Genomic DNA, 17,334 nt, shown 5'->3' on the forward strand with positions numbered 1-17,334 from the left:
TTAAGTGGCAATATTCAGATCACACAGCCATTAACTGCGAGGCCCCGTTGGCTCTGGCGAGTGGCGACATTATCATATATTGACTTGCTAAAGAATTTAAGAAATATACCAACCAAATATCTCACACACAATAAATATCATTTTAATTCAAGGGATATATAATCGCTTTGGCGCTTTTGGATCTAAACGCACCTAAGATCATTGAGTCACAAAAACATGGGTATCTCACAATTTGGAACACGGAAACACTCTTTCAAAGAGAGATGAAGCAAGAACACGCACACACAAAGCTAAAATGCAGTAAAACTAGAATTGTTGCAGTCCTACGCGAAAAAACGAGTATCAACAAGACAATCTAGAATTAGAAATTAAACAAAGGCAAAACTGCTAACAAAACGAACTACCAAATACAAAGATGATGCTACGAGAAAATAAACAGAAACGCAGAGGTAAATGCAGCGAGTAGCATTGCTAGTAGTGAAGTGCTGGCTACTCGGCTCGAGTCTCCCATGGCCAAACCCGCCATCCACGATCCATCTTGTAACATCGTCTCTCCCGAACCTAGCTCCGACCCATCAAAACCCTGACCCTGTTGTTGACCCTGACCCTGTTGTTGACCCTGACCCTGTTGTTGACCCTGACCCGAGTAACCCGCATCTGAACCGGGCACCGGATCTGAACCTTGAGAGGTCGCCGACGAGTCGGAAACTGGTGTGGAGTAGCTTGTCGATTTCTGGCTGTTTACAAGAAAACGATAAAAGAAAAAACAAACACACTAATCCATAAATTTGTAATTTTAGATATTGGAACTTGCATTTTCAAATAAATTTGGAATTTTATGCAACATTTTGCTAAAAACTTTCTCGTGAAAATTCATTCATCGTTATTGTCAAACAAAGAGAATCTTTTTGCCTCTCCATATGGTGTTTTATGAAAAGAAGAGAAACAAACATCGGCTTTTTGAAAAAACATATAGCCAAATCTTTTATTACAAAAAGAGGAGATCCTAATAAGGTTAATAATTACGAAACCCATTAACACATAATAAAGTGTGAATTTTTGTTTAAAAAACCAAAAAATTTGTGGAAAACAAAAAAAAGAAATAATATAAAAGCAGGAGAGAAAATCGAGGGGCATTACCTTGGGGAGGAGGGGCAAAACGTCACCGTATAATCTCCGCCGGAGCAAGTGAAGGTGCTGGTGGCATCATCGTAAGCGTAGCTGTAGGAGCGAGGACACGCAGCTTTGAACATCTCAGAGTAAACCGAAGGCCTACAAGTGGAAGGTGTAGCGTACGCGCCGCTGCAACAGTACTCAGGACTCCGAAACGCTTCGCACGCGCTTTTACACGCGTCCCCGTCGCCGAAACGCAACTCAGCAGGGCACTGAAGGTTGAGATCGGATGTACAACCCGTAGAAGCACACTGTCCAGATCCGCCGGTGACTTCAACGATCATCGGAATGTTGTAGCCGTCGACGAGGCTCACGTCGTAGAAATCGTCGCCGCCTGTGCCTAGAGTGAACTCCGCGAGGGTAACAGGAGGAGCGGCGCCGAGTCCACCGCATTCGACTTGGTTGGAGCCGCAATCTCCGGTTGTGCAAGTACCGGAGCCAGAACCGCCGAAGCTGCAACCGGTTCGAGCCCAGAATCGACCGGACCAACCGGTTGGGGCTTGGAGAGAGCGTGAGGAGTCCTTAGGGAGCTCGAATCCGGTGGTGGACAGAGTAGGTGAGCCCGCATTCGCCAGAATTCCAGGCCATACGGTGAAGCCACACCGATTTGCGAATGTGAACTTTGAGCCATACGAACCTTGGAGCAAAGGTTTAGAAGAAGAAGCAAATCAGAAAGAAAGAAAAAGGAAGAAGGAGAAAGTCTGAGACCTTTTCTTCTTCTTAGAGCAAAGGTTAAGAAGAACTTGCTTTACCTGTGGAGGCTAAGAGAATAACTATGAAGCCCAGTGTGAGAGTAGAAGAGCTGCGACGAGAGAAAAGATCCATTACAGTTTTTAAAAAAAAAATTCTTACTCTCACTCCGACCTAATGAAAAGTGAAGAAATTGGTGTTTTGAAGAAGAAGAGAGAGAGAGAGATTAGAAAAACTGTAAAGCTTCTTTGGTTGAGATGAATTTATGTTCTTTATTTTAGTTATTTCCATGAATTTGTTATTGGGTGATAGTTCTAGGCGTTCGGATATTCGGTTCGGTTTCGGTTCGGAACTAATCGGTTCTAGATATTTCGGATAGAAGAAGTTAGGATCCATCGGGTATTTTTATAAATTTCGGTTCGGGTTCGGTACCTTTATTTCGGTTCAGTTCCGGTTCGGATAATCGGATCCGGATCTTTTGCTTCAAATTTTTAATTCGACTCACACTTTTTTAATAACAAAAATTCAAAAATATATATATCAAAACTTAAAAATATACCCAAAAGTCTCAAAAATAAAGAAAATATATCTGTAAAACCAGAAATATATACCAAATATCAAAAATATCAAAAAAAAACTAATATTTAGAAGGATATATAAATATACTTTGAATAATTCGGGTACCTAATCGGTTCTCGGTTTGGTACTAGTTCGGTTCCGGTTCTTCGGGTATAAGAGTTTAAAATCCTTCGGATATTTTTAAAAATTTCGGTTCGGATTCGATACCTCCATTTCGGTTCGGTTTCGGTTCGGATATTCGGATTCAGGTTTTTTGTCCAGTGATACTGGGCTCTATGTTATGTCTGAAAACCTGACAAATTTTATCTTATGCAATTATTATATGCTTTATTTTAAATAAAACGATTAATGGGTGGAGAGAGACAGGACCAAAATTGTTTAGGACATCATTAGTTTGACCGGTTTTTCTGTCAAGTCACTTAATATTCATTAAAAGTTTGTGTACATTCGTTCGTTGATGTAGCCTAGTAGCCGAGGAACTGTTTGGCCAAGTGGTTTCCAACTTTGCTCCGCTTTTCAGGCGTGTAGGGTTCCACCCTAGTTTATCTTTGTGTGGTTTTAGGTCCAAAATTTTATTTTGTCGAACGATATAGACATAAACCAAAAAAAAGGGCATCCCCCGAGTGTTAGCCAATAGCCCATAAGATCAATTGGGCTTGAGCCTCGGCACATAATTAGGTTTCCGGAAAGTGAGAGTAAAAAAACAATAAAAAAGGGACCTACATAATAAAGCATATTTATATCGTGAAGTGACATTACGCACGGAACAATGACTGCCACACTCCACTCAAAAATGAGTTAATCCAAGAAGAAAAAAAAAAGAGAAAAAAAGGAAAAAGAAGAGAGAAAGTGAAGGACAGAGGGCAAAGGCTTGGTTTTTGCCGACGAGCGTGCTAAATGGGCTGTGCCTATTATATCGATCCCTTGAACAGTATTTTTAGTTTTACAATGTGCAGTAAAAACCACGCAAGATGGCATTTTTATCTTAAGATGGACAAAGAAGAAGCAGAGGACAAAAACAGCAATTCTTGGGTGGAAATTTTGAAACAAGAAAGGGGATGCAAAAGAAGAGGATATATATTTACACAATTTCCCACCCTTAGTATCACCAACTTTACATGAATTTTGCTATCTGCCTGCAAGAAAAAATAAGGGCCTTGAGAAAATACATTAACTGAATTGCCAATGCGAGTAGCGATGTAAGACACAAACCTAAGACTAATAGAAGGCGGCGGCTCAGCTGCTGCGCGGATGCGGCAAATGTATCATGCTCTTGTTTACTAGCGGTAGAGTCGCCCCGTCTTTCCTCGATCCTAATAGCTTCTCGCTGCAAACACAACCCATCATCAACAATTACATCTAACTACCATTTTTCAATCCAATCCAATCACTGTGGAACTTAAACACAACAGTGCAAGTAAAACCCTTAATCAAAGATTCCTAGGTTCCATTACACATAATGTTTCCATCTATGGCACATTTTGCTCGCAACCATCCAATCTTTCGTTGAATTCAATCCAAGCGTTGCCTGCTATTCCAAATTCGCTCACCAAGTGTTTTTTTTTAATCTTTCTTGCTTTCAATTCAACCCCATGAAGATTAGAATTTGATCGATTTCAAGACTACTAATCATAACGACTAACTAATTATTAGCTAAACTCTAGCAACCAATAGCTCGGATATACATTTGCTACTCCATGTCTCGAATATATTAAGAACTATTAAAATGAAAAGGTGAAATGAAATGAGACCCCGCGAGGGGCAAAACGGTCAGCATCTGACCTTGTATACGGCGGCGGACAGAAGATGATGACGTAGTCGGCCCCGGTGGAGCAAGTGTAGGTGCTCGTCTTATCGTCATAGGCGTAGCTGTAGGCGCGAGGGCACGCGTGCTTAAAGAAGAGCGAGTAAACCGACGGCTGACACGTGTCCGGCGTCGCGTACGCACCGCTGCAGCAAAAGCGCGGGTCTCCGAACGCCTCGCACGCGCTGCGGCAAGCGACGCCGTTCCTATTCCCTCGAGCCATGAGCTTCAGGTCTCTCGGACACGCGCCGTTGAGGTCCACGAGACACCCCGTGGCCCCGCATCCTCCGACGACAATTTTCTTGGGCAGAATAAGCATCGGGAGGTTGTAGCCGTCGACAAGGCTGACGTCGTAGAAGTCTAGTCCTCCGGTGCCGTTGAGGGTAAACTCGGCGAGCGTTGCGGGAGGTTTGGCTCCGGAGCCGGAACACTCGACCTTACCGGAGCCGCAGTCTGCGGTCAAGCAGGCGAAAGAACCGGAGGACGGATCTTGCGAGCACAAGGTTCTTGCCCAGAGACGACCGGACCACGACGCCGGTATTCTGACGGTCTTGGATTTTCCTCTAGCTAAGCGAAATCCAGTTGTGGGGAGTGGCGGTGAGGTGGCGCCGGAGAGAAAACCGGGCCATATCGTGTTCCGGCAACGATTGGTGATCTTGAATGAAATCAGCTCGACTCCTGCCACGTGAAAATCAATCGAATCAATACATAAAGAAGAAGAAGAAGTTGGTATTCATCTTTTGAGAATAAAGAAAGCAACAGAAGGAAACATTAATCAATCACCTTGAAGAGATAAGAAAAACCCCAAGATCATAATCATCAGGATTCGATCCATAGATGCAGGATTGGGATTGAGAAAGTAGAATGCCCAAGTGGTGAGATTCACTCTACTTTCGGTGGCGGATGAGAGAATAGTGGGGAGAGGGAGAGAGAGGGCCTCTACTGAACCGAATCAAACCGTAAACGATTAACGCTCTCCACACTCCACACTGGGTTTTGATAATTGGATATTAAACCGGTTCTCTAGTGCGCACGTGGGTCTTTGTGGCCCATTGCACATGCGAGATACTATAGCACTCCGATCCCATTGATCTGAAATCTTGACATATCCATTTACGGATTAATCTACTTATCCAATAGGCTACCGTATAATGTGTTGGTTCTATCATGAAGACACAGTGGCGTTTTACTTTTACAGGGCGATACAAAAAAGACTCTAAAATTATTAGTCCAAGTTTCAAAAAATCAATTTAATAAAGAGAGATTGATGGAGACTGCGGTATAACTAAATGCCATTAAATGATTCCATGATTTGGAATCTGTGCCGTATATTATCCCATTCTCTTAATATAATCCACCAAAAGATTCAAAGGCAAAGTAGCAGTAGATCTAACGTTCAGGATTCAGAAACCAAAGATTCATATGATTATAATAAAGCCCAGAAATCTTTTCACTAAATAATGTTTGCGTATGAACACTTGAAACAGAGCAGAAGAAGCTTTTTCACCCGAGACAAGCACCACCATTAAAAACCACACCATTAAATAGCATAAACAAATAACCATAAGTCCTAATCCGAAACACCATCAAAAGAAGACCCGAAAATGAACTAAGAAACGAAAGAGATCCATCATAAGCAAAAAAAGCGGATAATAAAGAGATAAGTACGCCGCGAGAAGAAGACAATCTGTTCGTGTTTGAGACGACGGATTCAGCCTTCCCCATCGCCGGGCCGATGTCCGATTCAACGTCCACCGCTGGTGCAATCCCTGGCGAAATGTCCCGACTCCCCACAGCTGTAGCAGCTTCCTCCGCCGCCACCACCGCCTCCATACCTTCCTCCACCACCGTAGCTACCTCCTCCTCTGTCTCCGCCGTAGCCGCCCCCGCCGTAGCCACCACCGCCGCCTCCGTATCCTCCACCGCCTTCGGAACAGTCTCTCGCCATGTGACCTGGCTCACCACACTTGTAGCAGTCGTTTCCTCCTCGGCCTCCGCCGCCACCTCTTCCTCCGCCAAATCCACCTCCAGATCCGCGGCCTCCACCTCTTCCGCCACCAAAGCCTCCGCGTCCGCCAGAAGAACCACCGCTGGTACCTTGGACGGGAGCGCCGTCGGGTCCGGAGACCTCGATGGCCTTGGGACGGCCATTGTTGTCCATCTCAACCTCGAACTCGACAGATTCATCGGCTGCAAGGCTACGGAAACCATCAGATCTGATGGAGGACTGGTGAACGAAGAGATCGTCGCCGGCGTCGTCGGGAGTGATGAAGCCGAACCCCTTCTGAGTGTCAAACCACTTGACCGTACCTCTGCGCCTGGCACCACCGTTGTTGTTTTCGCCACTCATTTTGATCGAAATCTCTTAACCCACTCGCTTTTCTCTCACGCTCAAACGAAACCCTAGAAATTTCACCCCTCACAGCAGATCTCTTCACGCTGCCGCTGTTTATATGCGTAGGAGAGGTGTGGCAAGGGTATGACTGCCACGTCACCACATTTTTCCGTATTGTATTCTCTCAGTTTTATTTTTTCCCTAGAGTAAAGTTTACAGTGTAACGGCAATACATTTATTTTATTAATTCCTTCTGGTATTTCTCTTTTAAACACGACCCTTTACCATTTCTTTTTTCTTGTTATATCCTTTAACTCTTCTTGTATTTTGTTTATTCTTTTTTTTATTTATTGTTTTGCAACTCGAAATCGCACATCCGAGAAAAGTAAACAAAAAAAATCGCGTTAATCTCCTTTGAAATAAATAATGGTATTTGTTGTTTTCGAAAACGAATCTGCAGCTATAATTTTTTCAACCTGTAAAAAACACGAATTGTGGGAAAAAAACAAAATGTATAATAAAATGTTGAAAAGAAAAAAATTAGAGACTTAAGTGGGCCAGCCTGTATATATTAAATCGTTATCGGGAAACAGAATGGATCGTTGGCCCAGCGAGCCGTTGTATCTGGACGGTTGGGGTGTTTTCCAGGAGAGATATCAACCGTCAGATTTTGATCGTTGTATTGAAAAGTTTGAAACAACAATTCATTTAAATGCTATGTAGGATGAAAATAATTGAAGAGGGTAGTTTAGGAATAGAGAACGTCAAAAAAAAAAAAAAGAGAGTTCATCATTTGATTTTAATATTACTACTTTTATACGTTTCCGGTGTGGTCAACATAAAAGAACGAACCACGTCAGCAGATATTTCAATGTGGTCAATAGACTTTGATTGTTTCAGTCTGGTCAGTACACTCAATACGCAATTACCATAAATTAAATTTTTACCAAATGATGGTTTTAGTCTGGAGACGACTATGACCGCATGTATTTGTAAATCTATATATACATAGATAAATGATTGAAGTATATTTAATTTAGTCGTATACTAATAGTCTTATAATAATATACACAAAGATTAACAATTTAGCTTAGCAAAAAGGACATATACCATGAACATGAGAGTAAATGAATAATATTCACCGTAGTTCAAGTGTCAGAACTGATATTATATCCGAATGTTTCCACAAATTGAGATGAGAGGTGGTGAAGTTTGTGCAAGAGGGGAGAGTGAAGGTAGGTAATTCGAACAAAGCAGCCAGCTTCGCTCATCTCTAGGAGTGTGACGGTGGATTGATCAAAGCACTAATATCATACATGTCGCACCTGGCTTTCCTCGTGGCTGCAACATCTTTTTGTATCTTTGACTTCTGGGTATCCTTAAAATTACAAGGGAGTTAAATAAACGCAGCCGTTTGGTTGTTATCTAAGTTTCCTATTTTTGGAACCCGCTTATCTGGATAGAGAGTTCCTCTGCATTTGCAATCTGCATATGATTTATTTTTTCAATAAAGTTGGTAGTACGTTGGAACTGATATGGAAGCTCCCATAAATTATGTATGTGTATCAAAAATTGCAAATACCACAGAACATCCATTGGGTTATACAAAATTAAGATCATAGCACTTTTCTTTTATGCTTAAAGCTAGAGACAATCTATGATCCGTCCTGCAATTGCAATTTTTCAGGAGGTATGATACACTCTCTCAGGTCAGATAATTCATTCTCCAATTAGACTTTGTGTCGTATTGTCTTTGCCTTGCAATTTTGTCTCTTGAATTGAGTTCCATTTTCTCCTTCAGTAGTGATCAGGTCAACCAGAGAGATCTCAAAGAATGGCATACATTATTAGAGAGATGCATAAAATTGAAGTGTAGTTAGCTCCTGATATGAATCCTAGTAGCAAGCTTCCCCAACTAGATCAAAAACTACCTTCACATACTGGATTCAAACATATGATAGGATGCAGATAAAAAAGGCATTGCAACTCGAAATTGCATGATGAATATGAATATACAGCCTCAAAATCACATACGCACACGCATTGAGATGTTTTCTTATACAAAAGAAAGAGAGAGCTAGACGACTTTATACACAAGAGGAAACCTAACACATGTGACATGTACAACAGAGCCATGTGTATTATCTTGGTTCTTTTCCGTGAAACAATAAATAGAAGGAGATATACACAACAATGAGTCGACGATTCCGGCTTTTGCTCAATAATACATCAAGCCGTACCTTGAGCTCTTGCGAAGGTGAGGCCAACGCAGGCATCAACAAAATCTTTATCAATGAAATCCGTGGAGAAGATCTGCAGCCTGTCAGCAAAACCTCTTTTAACACACTCGATGATGAAAACCTTGGCGTAGCAATGAATCCGCTTCGTCACGGGTTTAACACACAAGATCGGGTTATCAGGCTGCGGAGTCACAGTGTTCTCCACCCGGTAGAAGAACTTCCGAGAAGACGCCGGTGCCTGCTGGCTCAAATGCTTCAGATTGCTCTCGAACTTGGTCGAAGGAAGGTCCGTGTCGACCCAGTTGTCTTTCAGGTAACCCGCGCTCCACAGGGGCTCACCGTGCTTTGGCTGAGGCGATTTCCGCGGTTTCCAAACGCAGATCACTCTCTTGGGCAGCAACTCTGCGACTGTCTTGCCGAAAACGTTGTCGTCCTGGTGAATCAGATGCTCGCCGAGCTGTTCTATCAGGTACTTATCGAACTCCGGCGGATCCACGTGTCCAAACTCTGTCCTGATCTCGAGGATGACAACCTCGGACTCTGTTTCGGATAGGAACCGTTTGAGATCGTTTAGGACAAGGTCGACGCTGTAAGTCTTGAGGATTCCGTGGCAGACACGGCGATCTTCTTGGACTCGGATGTCGAGGACCCGAGTACCGGCCACGAGCTGGTCGTAGATGGAGAGACACTGGCACTGCGCGAAGGGACGTGACACGAACCTGATCCCGATTTTGTTGGTGGCTGAGTCGTGCGTCCCTGGCCACACGATCTTGTTTATACGAAGCTTGTCTGGTCCCACGCCGGCCATCCAAGTTTTCCGATCGGACGGCATGTAATCACACCCCGGGAATTCGCAGCCGCACGATTTCTGGAGATCGGCGAGGACTTTCTTCTCCGTGGAGATGGCTTTTCGCCGCTCGAGCTGTTTCGAAAGGTGAGACCCCATTGGTGTGAGGATGAAAGCCTTTGCTCTCTTCTCTTCTCTTCTGATGAGTATTGATGATGGTTACGTTGTTGGATCAATCCCCTTTATTATAAATAAATTAATTTTTCTCGAGTAAACAAAACGGATAGGTTGTTATGATTGTTTTTCTTTTTTATTATTATTGTTTTATGCTTTGTTGTTCTGTTTTCCATTATTATTGGTACGGGAAACTTGCGAAATATACGTTTCTCTTTTCGTAATTGCGGGGCTTCTAGAGTTCTATCATAAAACACACGAGTTTAGACCTTCAGAAATTACATAAGTGAACCTACAATAACGATGATTTTTTTCTTTTTTTTTTTGTTTTTTGTGGAATTTTTAGGTTTTGTGAATTTAATTACAAATGTGATTATTGTGAACCGGTTGGTATTGGTTAGTTGAGAATCTTAAATCAAAGAGTGGTTGGGTTGTAATTGATGGAGAGTTTATTTATAAATGGTTTGGTAGGTCCCCTAATACTTATTTATAATTGATGGAGTATTATTTAAAAACTTGCTATGAGCTGGCTTTCCTCGCCTTGAAAGCTTTAAGTAGAACGTGATTTTTGGTTGTTTTTATAGAGGATTTGAGTTCTGGGTCCTTCGTTTGGGATATACAAGCAGACACATGTTGAGTTTTCATTAATTCATCAGAATAGATGATAGAGTTCTCCAAAATATTATTTGGATGAAGTATGTATAGATAGGATCCGGAGGGAAAACAATCATACACAGGGCCTACCATGTGTTCTTCTTATAAGTCAAACACACCTTACCAACGATCCAGTCCACACACAAAAACATAAAATTTAAAGGAAAGAAACAAAACAGAGCACAACATAGATAAAAAGCATAGAATAGATAATCCCTAAAAATCTTAAACAGATAGTAGGAGTAAGTACTAACTGGAGTAGTAGTAAAGCACTAAGTAGGGATAGTTTTTGGGAATCGGAAAAAAAGAGATTCCAACATAAGTTTCCAAACCTTCTGACTTCTGAGGTAACATTGGTTTAGGGGATCTCTGTAGTTATTCCAACAACAACCAACAAAAAAAAAGAAAGCATATGACTAGATTAGAACAATGCGAAAGTCAATTTGAAACTGAGCAAAATAGTCAATCCTTAATTATTATAATTTTGACCAAATATTATGCATGCATATGGCTATGGGTCGTCGTTAATAATGGTAAACAGTAGCGTCATATCGGAGAACAGCATCGCCGGTCTTCATGTCGATCTGATGCGTTTTGATTTTGACGAAACCTCTCGCCATCCTGAATTTCCCTCGCCCGCCGACTATCGAGATCTCTCTCTCTCCGGGCTCTTCCGCCACCGGATTCCTCGAGAATACGCTTATCGAGCTTCCGTTCAACTTCCCCGTCGTGAACGCCAAATCGGCGTACATGACGATCGTGAATCTACTCATGTCTTTGCTCCCGGACACGTACATCCCACGCCCGTTCCCGATCTCCTTCGATTCTCTCTCCGGCCCGACGGTGAGCGGATCGTCCATCGCGAACAGGCTTCCGAACCCCACCGGCGAATCTGCTCTCCCGGTGAGATTGGCGTGTGCGATTCTGACGGCGCTTGGGTTCTGCCCACTCAGGATATCGTGGAGGAAGAAGCGGACGCGTGTCACTTTCTCCTCCTTCAGATTAGCCGGCATGGTCTTCCCGTAGTAGTTGTTGGAATCGCTACTCGCCGTAACGGCCACGGTTAAACAGAGCGCCAAGCATAATGTTATTATTCCGCTTTTCATCATCTTTTGATTCATGAATTATCAACCAAGGATTAGCATCAAATATATATTCAACATCAAAATGTCATTGATAATTGTTTCAGCACTAATAGTTTTAAGCAAACTGTAAGGTAATAAGATATTCTTCTATAATGACATTTTGATGTTCTATTAATAATTGTTTCAGCACTAATATTCTTCTATAATGAACATCAAGGTAAGATATTCTTCTATAATATGATATTTTACGTAATTACATATGTAAAAGAATGAAGATATTCTTCTATAGTATGATTGATTCTACATATATAATTGGAAAACACTCCCCCCATTGATTAAACAGCACTGGGTAAAAAATGCATATAACTCAGCTTCATGAATCATTTTCAATATATTAAACTTTCAGTCATCCTCCATGTTAGAGTTGAAAATCTAAACTCAGCCAACATTTGCCATATTTAGTTTAGTTTTAAAGGAGATCCCTAGTGAAGACCAACAAATAGATAGTAGATTCTACCAGACCATAAAAAAGGATAAGGATATCTAGCAACAATTTCCTGTCTATATATACATTTCACGTTCTAGAAAGTACTCATGCAGTCATACAAATTATTATCTATGTAACTAAACTATCTATCTTTGATGCGAATTGAAACTGCGATTAATCGTTTAAAGTCCCTCTGTATGATTGGAATTTGTTGCCATTCTGAAAGGAAACCTCTAAAGATCATATAACCGAGGATACACATTCTTTCGATCACAAAGTAGAAAGAAATACATACATCTGAATCGCAGCTTACCACTACAAAAGAAGAAGCTTTCGAACGAAAAACAATAAATGATGATGAAACGAATAACAAAATTGTACAACTCATAGAAAGACACCCAAAACCCTAAAAATTGCAAAAAATACTTGGAGAGAAGATTAGAAGGACACTACCAAAATTTTCTATCGAGTTCCACACACAACTTATCACCATCCAAATTTAACAACAACAGATTCTCAGAAGCTAGATAAACCTCAAGAACCGAACTCTCTCATCACAATCCCAAAATAAGTAACTGTGGAGACTTTACTTTTCGTTCCCAGCCGCTTCCTTATCAGCCTCTTCTTCCTTGTTAGCGGCTTCCTTATTAGCCTCTTCTACAACTGGTTCCTCCTGTTGAGCTCCCTCCTCAGATTGCTCAGTGCTTCAAAAAATTCAAAGACAAAATAATCCAAGTGTAAGAAGGCATGCGCAACTTTTTGGGGTACGCAATCGAACTAATTAAAACAGCCACAGCCCATCATCGGGCAGGAAGAAAAAATTAGAGTTCAGAACAGAGATTCAATCTTTCAGTCCTGGATGAGGTTCATTTCAAGACATCAACTTCCATGTGTTTTCCACTATCGATGCATAAATGACAAACTATAAACTACTCTCCCCTTTAACCACTGAACTAATACATTAATTCATAAATTCTTAGACCTAACTTATCCACTGTTAATTATAGCATCTATGAATACCGTGTCTCTCACAAAGTTCAAAAATTCTTAGACGCATTATCAATATGACACTAAGAGACCGTAACCACTCTAAGATGCATGTTCACAGAGAAGAGACAAGCAAAGCAAATTAAAACAAATGAAACAACCAAGGTTTTGTAGTCAAGGAAGAGACCTTTTCCTCCAACTTCTTTCGGTACGATCGTCATTACGGCCATTGCCAAGACCAAACCCCATTTTCCCTGGAGACCTCTCATCAGACTTCTCAATGGCTGCAGCAACGTCCTTCAACTTCACAGCGTCGAGCTTCTCCTCAATCTCTTTCCAATCTTGGCCTTTCTCTGCCAAAACCTCCTCCCTAGGCCTGGCGTTCCCAAAAGGATTCGCACCTTTAGGTTTCTCTACTGTGACCGTCACCGCACTTTCCGGGTTCACATCCACAATGGCTGGCGCTGCAACGGGAAGCGTACGGGGCTGTAACACCAATCTCGGCCGTGATCCACCGCTCGGAGGTGGTGCGCCGATTTCTTCTCTTCTCCTCCCCCAGCTGTCTGAATCAGAGCCGCCGCCGCCGTATTGTGAATCCCGGTTTCTAGACAAGGACTCGAAGCTTCCCCTTCTCTCGAATCTATCAGCGCCGCCGTTGCTAGAACTGATTCTCCGGGGCTCCGATGGCTTAGACGAGACCCAGCTATCGACTTCATCAGCCTTGGACTGAGACTGAGATTCGAAGAATCCGCCGCCTCTCTCTCTCCTCTCAAATCCGTTTCCCCCGACGGGTTTCTTCCCGGCCGCCCAGTTATCAGTCTCGTCCGCACGCGAAGGACCCGAATCCCTGCCAGATTCCCTGTCCCTGTTAAACCCGCCGCCTCTCTTCTCTCCATCCTCCGAAACCCTAGACGAACTCCACCTCGAGTCATCCCTTCCATAGCTCCGGAAACCGCCTCCAAGCTTAGATCTGTCGAGCTCCTCGGCGGAGCGCTCGCGGGGGCCGGTGGGGAGGGAGACGAGCTCATCGTGAGTGAGCCGCTCCGTCTTTGGAGCCGACGCCGCCTTAACAGAGCCGTAGGTAGCGAATTCGGCGAGTGATAAGGTTTGGCCCTTCTTCTTCTTCGTTTTGGTGGTCGCCGCAGCGGCTAAGGAGGGAAAATCGGAGGAGGAGTTGGTCTGATTAGAGGCAAGGGATTGTTGCTGGAGCTCGGCTTCGTTTTCCTCGGCGTCGAGAGCCCAAGCACCAGGCTTTGCCCAAACAGATGATACAGCAGCCGCCATGCTTTGCTGAGATTCTCTTCTTCCTTGGCTTCTTCTCTTTCTCTCTCTCTTTGTGTGAATTGATTGAATGAATGGCTCTCGTTGTTCTGAAACACGACCACCTTTATATATACTTGCTTTCTGTGGGTTTTGATCCGACGGCCATAAATTTATCAAAGCAATAAGGGTAAAATATAATTTATGACATTAATTTCTTTCCTTCTCCTGCAAGGAGGAGGAAAATACTGATGGTGTGAATCTTAAAAATCAAAATATAGGTAAAAATCTCATCATCTCTTTCGTTTATATCTTTATGGATATATATTGAAAGAAAATTCAAAGTAAAAAAAAAAACATTCAGTATATATATATTTAGTATAAATATTCTTACACAATGATGATAACAAATCTGTACTAAGAGCCCGAAAATGAATGAATGTGGGAACAAATAAGGCATGGACAATATGTATTCTCTGAAGCCTCTCCCCATCCCGTATAAGACAAGAGAAACCTCAAAAGACCCACTATATATGTATATAACAACTATCATCAATTTATACAACAAAACTACATTCTTCTTCCCCACTAGAGTCTAGAGATAAGATGATATGCCAACCTTATGGGATGTTCTTTCATTAAAGCTCGACGGTTTTATCTTCTTCCTAACACTCAGGACTGTACGAACTTATGAGATGTTCTTCGTTACAGCTCTTTCCTGAGTCGTGCCATCTCATTGTTCCTGAAGAACCTTCTTCCTCTTCTCTCGTGGCATGGAGTATAACTGTTCCTGTGAGCACCGTGATGAACCCACATATCTCAGAGGCTACGCTGTCTGTGTTTTGCCCATACCAGTCCTGTACAAATATGCCAATTTTTTTTAACTGCACGTGTTTTTCCATAACAAGACCATGCTTGAAACTGAAGCTTTGCTCTTTAAGACATTAATTATGTTCAGTCCATCTACATACCTTGAACATGATCGCACTAGCAACAATTGTGAGGGTTGTGAACATCACATAATAGATTGGAGAAACCATTGCTGCGTTGAATGTGTCCAGCGCCTGCCAAAAACCAAACATACTAGCTAGTATATTAACCAAAGGCCACCATGATTGACATGACACAGATAATATTACAAGTTCATGTTTATATACCTTGTTCAGGTATATCATTTGCATAACGACACAGGCTGCTGCAACCATGACAAAAAACCAAGTCTCTGGGTACCAAATCTGGTTTATCCCCTCCAGTGTTAACTTTATCGCAATCCCCACGGCCTTTATGCTCATAACCTATTTATACATTAAACAAACTTTAGAGAGCAAAAATGGGCAAGTCAAACTAATTCCAAGATGATCAACTGGTTCATAAAACCTACTGTGAGAGAACCCATCAACGAACAAATTCCGATATAAACAAGAATGTTTGTTTGCCCGCAGAGAGGTTCACAGTAGAGAATCAAAGCCATGACAATCGACATTGATGTGGCTACGTAAATTAGAAAACCTGTCTCATACAAAAAGAAAAGGAACTAGGTTATCCCACAGATAAGTGACATAAACACACAAGAGAAAGAGACAAAGAGCGCAACCTGGTTGCATTGCTAGTTTCCAGATTTCTTCAACAGAATTCGGAGTCTGCTCCTGAGGTGCGTGTATGACGATCATAACCGAGCCCACGATGCAGCAAACACATCCCCAAACTCCCATTTTCCCAAGTTTTTCGTTTAACAGGAAGTGTGCCAAAACAGCACTAGGATTAAGGAAAAGTGAAAGGTCAAGTCAGAGAATAAGTAAAATTACCTCTCAGATAATGTTCATAAGAAAGGACCTAAAGAAATGGAGATTAGAGATAATTTCATAGCACACCTGATGATTATACTCAATGCACCAAGAGGAGTGACTAGCACAGCCGGTGCATAAACGTAAGCCACAAAGTTGGCAATTTCTCCAAAAGTCACTGAGTTACAAATTACAATATAGAATGTAGCTATTAAAGCTAAGAATTACTGAAAAAGGAAATATAGCATGGTTACTCACTTGTCACCAAGCCTACCCACCAAAGTGGCTCTAGCAAATATGTATAACCTCCAAACCCTGCATCATCAAGCAAGTCATAACACCGACCAGGAGTATGAGAAGCATTATTTCCATTTAATCTCTCTTTATTCCCCCTCGGTGATTTAAAATTGATGGGGGGGGGGGGGGGGGGGAAACATAAGACATATAAATAAGACATCTATAGAAGATCTTGTATATTACAGGACAATAACAAAAACTTGAGGAGATGGTTTCAAAATTGATCTGATGCCGAGACAAATACATCCAATTCAGACGGCAACAACTTAATCGAGCAGATAGGTAGTTCAAAATTGATTTAGCCAGATAGATTCCAACGACATTTCAAATCTAATTCAGCAAAAAGCAAACAAAAAACAAAAAAAAAATGAGCAGAAGAGATGATCAACATCAAGCAGCAGAATAATTGTAAACAAAGGGTATGGCGGAAAAGAACCAGCTCGGGTGCCATTAGCAGCAGCACGCTTGAGACCTTTCTTCTTCAAAATGAAGCTCGAGCCCACGAATACACTCGACGCCACAGCTAATACCAAACCCTTCTCATTGTCCGTCACCATTGCATCTATATAATTCTATGATTTTCTCTTTCTAAATTTGCAGAAAGGAGCCCCTAGAATGGTTTCGGAATCGTATCGAATATCCAAAAAATTCAGGCAATTATTATTCTCATTGAAGCTGCGTCCCCGTTGGTCTGATTGTTTTGAATTTTGATCATCAGCAAGCAATCACCAAAGAAAGGAAGATTAAAGGAAACCTGCTCCTCTGTAGAGGAATGATACAGGGGAGAGAGAGAAAGAAGACGACGAAGGAGAATCGCATAAATTTTGCGCCGTGCCGTGGTTGAACTCAAATGGGAGACACAGAGAGAGAGAGAGAGAGAACTTTTTTTTGTTAATTTTTTTTTTTTTTTTGGGTTGCTTTCCTTCTTCTCCCTCTCGAATCGAGAGAGGACAGCTCATGAAAAAATTGTCGCCTTGTCGGAACCCAAAGGCCCATTC

The 17,334-nt window shown here is 42.1% G+C and overlaps 7 protein-coding genes across 8 annotated transcripts; all 7 read right to left on the minus strand.

The window, feature by feature from the left end:
• Positions 1-338: 338 nt before the first annotated feature.
• On the minus strand, positions 339-2,101 carry LOC18028379 (thaumatin-like protein 1). The gene is made up of 3 exons (XM_006411593.2): positions 1,926-2,101; positions 1,141-1,810; positions 339-737 (listed from the first exon to the last, which is right to left on the minus strand). The coding sequence occupies exons 1-3, from the start codon at positions 1,996-1,998 to the stop codon at positions 422-424; spliced, it is 1,059 nt and encodes a 352-aa protein (XP_006411656.1). The 5' UTR covers positions 1,999-2,101; the 3' UTR covers positions 339-421.
• Positions 2,102-3,212: 1,111 nt separating this feature from the next.
• On the minus strand, positions 3,213-5,190 carry LOC18028380 (thaumatin-like protein 1b). The gene is made up of 4 exons (XM_006411594.2): positions 5,030-5,190; positions 4,225-4,924; positions 3,655-3,769; positions 3,213-3,578 (listed from the first exon to the last, which is right to left on the minus strand). The coding sequence occupies exons 1-3, from the start codon at positions 5,079-5,081 to the stop codon at positions 3,679-3,681; spliced, it is 843 nt and encodes a 280-aa protein (XP_006411657.1). The 5' UTR covers positions 5,082-5,190; the 3' UTR covers positions 3,213-3,578; positions 3,655-3,678.
• A 481-nt stretch (positions 5,191-5,671) lies between these two features.
• Positions 5,672-6,690, minus strand: LOC18028381 (cold shock protein 2). The gene has a single exon (XM_006411595.2). The coding sequence runs from the start codon at positions 6,594-6,596 to the stop codon at positions 5,991-5,993; it is 606 nt and encodes a 201-aa protein (XP_006411658.2). The 5' UTR covers positions 6,597-6,690; the 3' UTR covers positions 5,672-5,990.
• A 1,860-nt stretch (positions 6,691-8,550) lies between these two features.
• LOC18028382 (PI-PLC X-box domain-containing protein DDB_G0293730) lies at positions 8,551-9,843 on the minus strand. The gene has a single exon (XM_006411596.2). The coding sequence runs from the start codon at positions 9,765-9,767 to the stop codon at positions 8,811-8,813; it is 957 nt and encodes a 318-aa protein (XP_006411659.1). The 5' UTR covers positions 9,768-9,843; the 3' UTR covers positions 8,551-8,810.
• Positions 9,844-10,929: 1,086 nt separating this feature from the next.
• On the minus strand, positions 10,930-11,556 carry LOC18028383 (dirigent protein 15). The gene has a single exon (XM_006411597.2). The coding sequence runs from the start codon at positions 11,543-11,545 to the stop codon at positions 10,961-10,963; it is 585 nt and encodes a 194-aa protein (XP_006411660.1). The 5' UTR covers positions 11,546-11,556; the 3' UTR covers positions 10,930-10,960.
• A 697-nt stretch (positions 11,557-12,253) lies between these two features.
• Positions 12,254-14,361, minus strand: LOC18028384 (eukaryotic translation initiation factor 4B3). Its single transcript, XM_006411598.2, has 2 exons — positions 13,183-14,361; positions 12,254-12,712 (listed from the first exon to the last, which is right to left on the minus strand). Exons 1-2 carry the CDS (start codon positions 14,277-14,279, stop codon positions 12,595-12,597), a joined length of 1,215 nt encoding a protein of 404 aa, XP_006411661.1. The 5' UTR covers positions 14,280-14,361; the 3' UTR covers positions 12,254-12,594.
• A 257-nt stretch (positions 14,362-14,618) lies between these two features.
• LOC18028385 (probable magnesium transporter NIPA7) lies at positions 14,619-17,226 on the minus strand. Of its 2 annotated transcripts, none has more exons than XM_006411599.2 (8): positions 16,773-17,226; positions 16,298-16,354; positions 16,127-16,217; positions 15,850-16,010; positions 15,637-15,764; positions 15,413-15,550; positions 15,227-15,319; positions 14,619-15,112 (listed from the first exon to the last, which is right to left on the minus strand). In XM_006411599.2, the coding sequence occupies exons 1-8, from the start codon at positions 16,891-16,893 to the stop codon at positions 14,921-14,923; spliced, it is 981 nt and encodes a 326-aa protein (XP_006411662.2). In that variant the 5' UTR covers positions 16,894-17,226; the 3' UTR covers positions 14,619-14,920. The 2 variants fall into 2 exon arrangements, with proteins under 2 accessions (XP_006411662.2, XP_024004577.1); XM_024148809.1 differs by having other exon boundaries at positions 16,298-16,666; positions 16,773-16,877.
• Positions 17,227-17,334: the final 108 nt, after the last annotated feature.

The sequence above is a fragment of the Eutrema salsugineum genome, unplaced genomic scaffold, assembly GCF_000478725.1.
Source record: "Eutrema salsugineum unplaced genomic scaffold, Eutsalg1_0 scaffold_1, whole genome shotgun sequence".
NCBI classification, from domain to species: Eukaryota; Viridiplantae; Streptophyta; class Magnoliopsida; order Brassicales; family Brassicaceae; genus Eutrema; species Eutrema salsugineum.

What these genes read in the sequence shown, in the direction of transcription:
- LOC18028379 (XM_006411593.2), bottom strand. Translation starts at nt 1,998, where the DNA reads ATGGATCTTTTCTCTCGTCGCAGCTCTTCTACTCTCACACTGGGCTTC. An exon ending in TATTCTCTTAGCCTCCACAG is followed by an intron (nt 1,811 to 1,925) that starts GTAAAGCAAGTT and finishes CTTTGCTCCAAG; the next exon opens with GTTCGTATGGCTCAAAGTTC. An exon ending in TTTTGCCCCTCCTCCCCAAG is followed by an intron (nt 738 to 1,140) that starts GTAATGCCCCTC and finishes TCTTGTAAACAG; the next exon opens with CCAGAAATCGACAAGCTACT.
- LOC18028380 (XM_006411594.2), bottom strand. Translation starts at nt 5,081, where the DNA reads ATGGATCGAATCCTGATGATTATGATCTTGGGGTTTTTCTTATCTCTT. An exon ending in GTTTTTCTTATCTCTTCAAG is followed by an intron (nt 4,925 to 5,029) that starts GTGATTGATTAA and finishes TTCACGTGGCAG; the next exon opens with GAGTCGAGCTGATTTCATTC. An exon ending in TGTCCGCCGCCGTATACAAG is followed by an intron (nt 3,770 to 4,224) that starts GTCAGATGCTGA and finishes TTGTGTTTGCAG; the next exon opens with CGAGAAGCTATTAGGATCGA.
- LOC18028381 (XM_006411595.2), bottom strand. Translation starts at nt 6,596, where the DNA reads ATGAGTGGCGAAAACAACAACGGTGGTGCCAGGCGCAGAGGTACGGTC.
- LOC18028382 (XM_006411596.2), bottom strand. Translation starts at nt 9,767, where the DNA reads ATGGGGTCTCACCTTTCGAAACAGCTCGAGCGGCGAAAAGCCATCTCC.
- LOC18028383 (XM_006411597.2), bottom strand. Translation starts at nt 11,545, where the DNA reads ATGATGAAAAGCGGAATAATAACATTATGCTTGGCGCTCTGTTTAACC.
- LOC18028384 (XM_006411598.2), bottom strand. Translation starts at nt 14,279, where the DNA reads ATGGCGGCTGCTGTATCATCTGTTTGGGCAAAGCCTGGTGCTTGGGCT. An exon ending in GAAAGAAGTTGGAGGAAAAG is followed by an intron (nt 12,713 to 13,182) that starts GTCTCTTCCTTG and finishes AATTTTTTGAAG; the next exon opens with CACTGAGCAATCTGAGGAGG.
- LOC18028385 (XM_024148809.1), bottom strand. Translation starts at nt 16,496, where the DNA reads ATGTCTTATTTATATGTCTTATGTTTCCCCCCCCCCCCCCCCCCCATC. An exon ending in GAAACTAGCAATGCAACCAG is followed by an intron (nt 15,765 to 15,849) that starts GTTGCGCTCTTT and finishes TGTATGAGACAG; the next exon opens with GTTTTCTAATTTACGTAGCC. An exon ending in CTAGTGCGATCATGTTCAAG is followed by an intron (nt 15,113 to 15,226) that starts GTATGTAGATGG and finishes ATATTTGTACAG; the next exon opens with GACTGGTATGGGCAAAACAC.